At 38.1% G+C, this 6,959-nt stretch overlaps 1 protein-coding gene across 1 annotated transcript; it reads right to left on the bottom strand.

Moving 5' to 3' along the window:
- Positions 1-135: 135 nt before the first annotated feature.
- Positions 136-6,582, bottom strand: atp5pb (ATP synthase peripheral stalk-membrane subunit b). The gene is made up of 7 exons (XM_054791258.1): positions 6,451-6,582; positions 5,742-5,778; positions 5,490-5,635; positions 2,996-3,159; positions 2,790-2,915; positions 1,465-1,644; positions 136-365 (listed from the first exon to the last, which is right to left on the bottom strand). The coding sequence occupies exons 1-7, from the start codon at positions 6,476-6,478 to the stop codon at positions 288-290; spliced, it is 759 nt and encodes a 252-aa protein (XP_054647233.1). The 5' UTR covers positions 6,479-6,582; the 3' UTR covers positions 136-287.
- Positions 6,583-6,959: the final 377 nt, after the last annotated feature.

The following is a 6,959-nucleotide window of genomic DNA, read 5'->3' as shown; positions in this document are numbered from 1 at the left end:
AGATATGAGAAAACACCCAACATTATGCAAGTATTTAGTGATGTGTAATTGTGGATGTAAAAAAATAGTGAAAATACACACAAGTCACATTCAAGTCACACGTTAAAGAAATAAACACCAAGCAGAGCAGTGACGTGGAATAAGAGAATCATTTATTTCAGCTGAAGAGGAAAAACTGTACACATCCATAACAGTGCCAGAGACTGAGTAAGGGGCAATGACTCAACTGTAAAGAAAAAGTGCCCGTCTCATCTTGGAACAAAAGAGTTCATGGAAGACCGGACAGTTTAGGCCGCAGCTTTGGACTGAGTGGCCTTGGCCAGAGCCTTCAGGTCTGTGATGCACTTGGCGATGCTCTCCTTCTCCTGGGAGGGGGGTGATATGTACAATATCATCATTTACTACGGTTCTTTTTAGAAAAGAGGAAAAAAATGCAGACAAGTACAATAGTAAGAGTTCAAACGGTATAAATGATTACAGTCTCACTACATCACGATTCGAGCAGCGCCCTCACTCTATGGCGTTTTTTTTTTAATGCAAATATAAGGCATACAAAAGTGCATCAAAAGAAATGAAGTATTATACACTGGTGTCAGAAACGTTATTGTAATTTTCAATGAGACACACAAGGATCAGACATGACCGCTGAAACAACAGGCTTTACTGCAGGTTTGAATTCTCACAACAGGTACAATAATCCCTAACAAAAACACGGGCTAATGTTGCAGCCAGAACCCACGCAAAGCTGAAAATCAACTCTGAACCCCCAACATCACTTCATGTCTGGCTCCCTTTCAGGTCTCCTATGTAACACACACACAAGCATGAGCCTTATTTATTTCTTAAATGGCTTGCTTAGTTATTCTTATTTTGTCTACTTTATTGGGTAATATGTATGTAAAAGTGACTACAGCGTCATTTCATGTCAAGAAGGCTCTAATGTTAAAAATCATATTTACATGGTCATAAACAAGTTTTCTATGCTCTAACTTTGAAAATAATCAATTTCTAAAATATAAAATTCTCCTTTCACGGTCGGATCTGGACCCAATTAAGTGCGATAAACTATGGATAACTATACTTATTTAGCAAAAAATAGTCAAGGTGGTGTTTCTGTACTAGAGTGATAAACCTTTCGTCTCTTAATTTTTGAAAAACACTGGACGTGGCCGGGATAAAGTTTGATGAAGCAGTTATTTTCGATCTTCATTTACTAAATATTAGTATAAGCTGTATAGCTGATTTAAACATGTAATCTACTGTATATCTTATATCTATGTGACAAACTTACATATTTTCCTTAACATATGCAGAGTCGAAGCGGGGAAAATGAATTAAACTTGCATATATTTTAAACATTTTTTTAGTCAGCTTGTAGTTGGATAGCAATCTGTTGTAATAATGACACCGTATTACCCGCTGAACTTAACACCACTCCAGAATGCTTGCTGAGAAGTCACTTACCTGCTGAGGGGTGATGCTGCTGACGACGTTCTTCTCCACCCAGTTGACCATGTGCTCCTGGGCCATGCGGCGCTGCAGGTCCTGCAGGGCGACCTGGTAGTCCAAGCGCCTCTTCACCTCATTGGTCACCATGTGCAACCTCTCTCTGTAGTTGGTCTCCAGAATCATAGCCACGTTGTTCTGAAAATCACAATAAAAGCAATATGAATTATGGTTATAACAAAAAAAAGACTATTACTATGACATGATCACTACAAATATCATAATAGTTAATTATTAATGAACAGTATTTGTATAAATAAATTTTTAAAAGTCCATGCAATATCATCTTTTCCACTGCTGACTGTTAGGATGCAATTTCAGGTTGTGGCCAGCAGAGGTCAACAAATCTCTCAATGAGGCAGTCTTGAAAACAACAGTCTCCAGGATTTTGCAGGCTTTTTTGTGATCGCTTTGTCTTACAGTACAATGTCTGATTTTACAACAGCTTTTTGAAAACGTTGCAGCAAAAGTTATAATGGTTTGAGGCTCATTTTCTTTTCAATAACATTGCATCAGCTTGTGATGTTCTGAATATGTTGTCAATGTTTTAATCCACTGATCAATCTGCGCCGATTTCCTTCATTTTGGGGGGGGGGCGCGATCAGCAGATCCTTACATATGAAACCGATCATAACCACCTCCACAAACATCTGAAAGTCTGCCACTGTCCTCTTTTGCTCTGCCAGACTGACAGCTAGCAATCGAGCTAATGCTAAAAGTAGCCGGCACAAAGTGCCAGGCAGCTACCACAGAGTAACAAAGACACTAGAAGGCAGTAAAGCACATTCTCCGAACTAATTGTCAAATTTGCACATTTTTGGTCTAATTTTTTTTTTCTCCTTTGAAAATAGGCAATTTTTTTCCAATACAAGATCTCATTCAACCCAAATGGGTAGAAATTTATCAACACGCACTGATAATGTTTTTACATCAACCGTTGAGATTTCGAATTTTGTTTGGTGGTCCTTGAAGGCACCGTAGTCGCAGTGAGATGCAAAAGTCCAACATATATACACAACTTCTACACCATGACTATAATTCCATCTGTTCATTACATTACCATTCATTAGTGGCGAGTACAAGGAATATCCAACAATATTGGTCACCTGATATTATCAACTGATATTGGCATAAAAATGAGATATCAGATCATATCGGTATCAGGTTTTCTGCCAATAATGATGTTGGTGTGCGACAGATAACTGCTCTACAGAGCAGCATGCTTGCTAGCTCAGCATGTCATGTATATTTTCACTATTAAGTCCAAAAAGAGGAGAACTTACCCTCTTAGCGTCAAAGAGCATTGATCGTCCATCTACTCTCCACTGCTCTTTCTTTTCATCCTCAATGGCCTGAGTCAGAGAGGCGATGGCACCGTCCTTCACCTCCTGAGCCTTGGCAACTTTGTCCTATAGACAAACATGAAACATTTTCTAAGCACATGTACAGAGCTGGCATTATCAACATCTCCAGTAAGACGGCAACCTACCTCGTTGAGTTTGTCAGCAAAAGCTGCCACGCTTGGGCCATATTTTTTGACAGCAAAGACAATGACAGAGCCAACGGAGAGGGCAATCAAAGTCTCATGGTTGATGACGTAGAGTTCCTTGGAGAGCAGGTAGGTGATGAGACCAGCGCCCAGCATGTAGGGTCCTAGATGGCAGTTATTTCATTGTCATTTTAATGGTCAAGTACAATTGAACATAGACATTTGACTGATCATGAAGACATACATCCATTTTTTTTCCTATTGAAAAAAAAAAAAATACATCTTCAAAGTAACTCAGTGAGAATCTAAAGAATTAACTTTGGGTATTCATGTTTCTTTGGCTTTTTTGTGATGCCACCACATAAGTAACAGTGGCTGAAAAGAAGAAAAAATAAATGACGATGACCTTAGGAATAGAAACTGAACTTATAGTGACAAAATCCATACACACATCTCCATCTTAGCCTATTTTCTTGTTTGTGGTGCATATCATTTACATTGGTGGACTTACTTTTCAATTGTATGGTAGTTAACATTAAAATGCGTCTTTACATACATACATGCATGCATACATACATACATAAATGGAATTGTTTTTATGGTGGCAACAGTTTCACTCAGATTTTCTGGATAGGTCAAAAGATGGATCATGGTCTGTCTCTAAGAGTCATGATTTAAAAAAAATGAGGACACGGGTGCAACTGATTCGAAACACTGCACACAAGTTTCTTTGTCAACACGCACCCTAAATGTGTTGCCTGTACAATTACTTTTCGGACAAAAACACTAAATGGTGGCACTGTTATTAAAGTTTGACACCTTCAGTTGAACTGACTTGAAATGTCTCAAACAGCTTAAACCTTTAAGCGCAAAGTCGCAAAATTGCTGAATTTAAAATGCCATAGAGACATATATGCCGTATGTAGTTACTATTTTACACCATGAGATGGTGGGCATCTGTAACTTTTATGTGAGCAACTTTCGTGGGTGTGGTTTCTATGCAAGGTTTAATGAGTTTGAACCCCTGGTACACGAGCAAAATTAGCCAATGATGGATCGCATCAATAAATGTAAGGATTTTTGCATTTAATTAATGGACATTTTAGTCACTAACTCAAAAAGCCCACACACTCCATCCATTCATTTTCTATACCGTTTCTCCTCTTTAGGGTCGTGGGGGCATGCTGGAGCCTATCCCAGCTGACTTCGGGCGACAGGAGGGGTACACCCTGGACTCGGTCGCCAACCAATCGCAGGGCACATATAGACAAACAACCATTCACGCTCACATTCATACCTGTGGACAATTTTGAGTCACCAATTAACCTAACATGCATGTTTTTGGAATGTGGGAGGAAACCGGAGTACCCGGAGAAAACCCACACACACACGGGGAGAACATGCAAACTCCACACAGAAATGCCCAGGGGAGAATCGAACCCAGTCTTCCCGATCTCCAGGCTGTTACTGGCCCACACACTCCATGCTGGTAAAATAAAATGGGGAATTCTAAAAAATTAAAACCGAAAAAACAGAATTTGGGAAAAAATAAAACGGAATTTATAGGTCCCTCGACAAGTTAATATCAACATAGTGGAAATCAGTGAGATTAAGGTTAATGTACATTATTAACATAACGTTAGTCGCGTGGAGGGCTAGCTTTCTCTTAATTATGACTGCTGTCGTTTATTACGATGGTAACGTGACTTCATACAGGGTTTATTTCATCTGCAAAAACACAGCTCTGCGAGTTAAGAAGATGAAAAATAAAAACATTTTAGCTCACTAATCACTACCTGACAATTTCTAGCAGACAATACTGTGTAATGGAACAAGGAAGTGTGTGTCTCACTCAGTTGAGAGTAATGTGTTCCACCACAGAAGGTGTCTTCATTTTACTTTGAACACTGCAAAAACTCAATATCTTATAAAGAATATTTGTCTTATTTCTAGTCAGCCAGTGTAAATTGAGGATTTATAAATGCACAGCCATCAACATAATGTAATATGTAATTTAGTCTATTAGTAAAGTAATTATTTCTCTCCTTTGTCAGTAAATAGTAAGTCTGGGATGGATCAATTCATCTACAAAAGCACCATCATGGAGTCCATCAGACCCAAGAAAATACAGCTGGTTCTATGCACAATGTGAATTTAAGAAACAAAACGACATTTGGGTGTTCATTATTTTGTGAAATGTTTTATTTTCTTGTGTATTTTTAATAACTGCTCTTTAATCAAGCATGGGTTTTTTTTTTCGATTAATCGGAAAAAAATGTCAATAGAATACTGGATTACTGAAATATTCAATAGCTGCAGCCCTAATTACATGTACGGTAGCATATTGATGTTATGATGACCTATCAACCTGAATGTCAATTATTTTTTATATTTAAATTATATTATACTATAAAATTTTGTTATACTACATTTTTATGTACATTTAAACATACAACTAAACAGTGCAAAATTACTTTGGTTAAACAAAACTGACCCGTTACTCCAGTTTTAGGGTATAGGAGCTGGAAAAGCTCTTCTGGGAAGATGCCATGACGGACTTTGCTTCCCATCTCTGGAAGAGGAGGCACCGGGGCCAGACTTTGGGACGATGTCTGCAGGGAGCGAGAAGCCTGGACCAGTCTAAATATTACATACAAAAAAATAAATAAAATAAGTGGTCTCTTCAATATCATTACCAATCAAATACAATAGTGTTTTTAATATTATTATTATTAAAACCACATACCCAGCTCCAAGGGGGCTGCTGCTTTTCAGGGCATTTGCTGCAAACAAGACAACAAAACAACTTAAAGATTGAAGTATTGGTACATTTTTCCACATCTATTAACCATATTGACTGACATATTAGACTGTATGTTTTTTCCCCTGGAAAACTGAAAAAGACGAGTTGTCTGCGTCAGATGAGTTTTGTCCAAGTGCACACTGTCCAAAGTCACACATTTATTTCGCTCTAGCAACCTTAGTATGCAACATACATAGCTTAGTGGAACGTGACTGTAAAAAACACTAATGATAATTATTACTTAGATATGATTTAATAGTACAGTAGAGTATAGCACACGAAGCAGCTCTATAACTGTCAAAAAGGTGACATCCACAGACGTGTGCAGCTGTTGGCTAGCATGCTAATAAGACTCGTTTATCAGTCCATTCAAGTCCACGTTTTTCAGTTAGCGACACCTGCTGCAACTCAACGCAAAACTATTGTAAAATATCTACTGTCAAAGATCTGTCAAATAAGTAACAACAACGTACTGTTGTGATAAACTTACTCTGGTTAGCTATTGCTTTAAGCTGGTCGCTCTATTCAATGTGCGGCCTTCACTTTACCCTTCAGCTTCACATCCACACAACCACAACATTTGCTTATCTTTAGTCACGTCATGGTCAAATCGAACTTCACAAACCAAATTCAACACTAGCCAAGGTCATACCTGAAAGTACAGAGAGCCTGGACAGCATGTTGGATGAATGAAGGGCCAACTTGTTTGTACCTTGTTTCAGCCTCTTCTTGCCCTTCTGCAGACTAAGGCTCAAGGATGGCGGACAAACGAGAAGTGGCAACGAAACCTCGCGAGATCATAAAAAACTTTGTCTTTGATAGTCAAATGACCACTAGATGGTACTGCACACAACGATTTTCACTGACAGCAATAGGTTGAACTAGCATAACAATGCTTTATTCCACAGTATGTTCAAAGAAATACAGAAATAAAGCAGTCTGGCATGTCAAATAAAGGTACTGTTAACAAGTTCATTATGTTCAGTTCTGAATTTAAACATCAGAGAAATATTCATTTAGTTCTGTGGTTTAAAGGGACTGTATGCAACATCAAAATAAAAAAAAATTTCAACCAAAAAATAGAAAAACACCACCTCTGGCTTGCAAACGTTGTTTAAAAGAACAGATTGTGCAAACCATGTCTGTATTTTTTCACAATTA

This window comes from Dunckerocampus dactyliophorus, chromosome 1 (genome assembly GCF_027744805.1).
Source record: "Dunckerocampus dactyliophorus isolate RoL2022-P2 chromosome 1, RoL_Ddac_1.1, whole genome shotgun sequence".
NCBI lineage: Eukaryota > Metazoa > Chordata > Actinopteri > Syngnathiformes > Syngnathidae > Dunckerocampus > Dunckerocampus dactyliophorus.
Note: the sequence above shows the minus strand (reverse complement) of the source record. Positions and strands in the feature narration are given on the sequence as shown.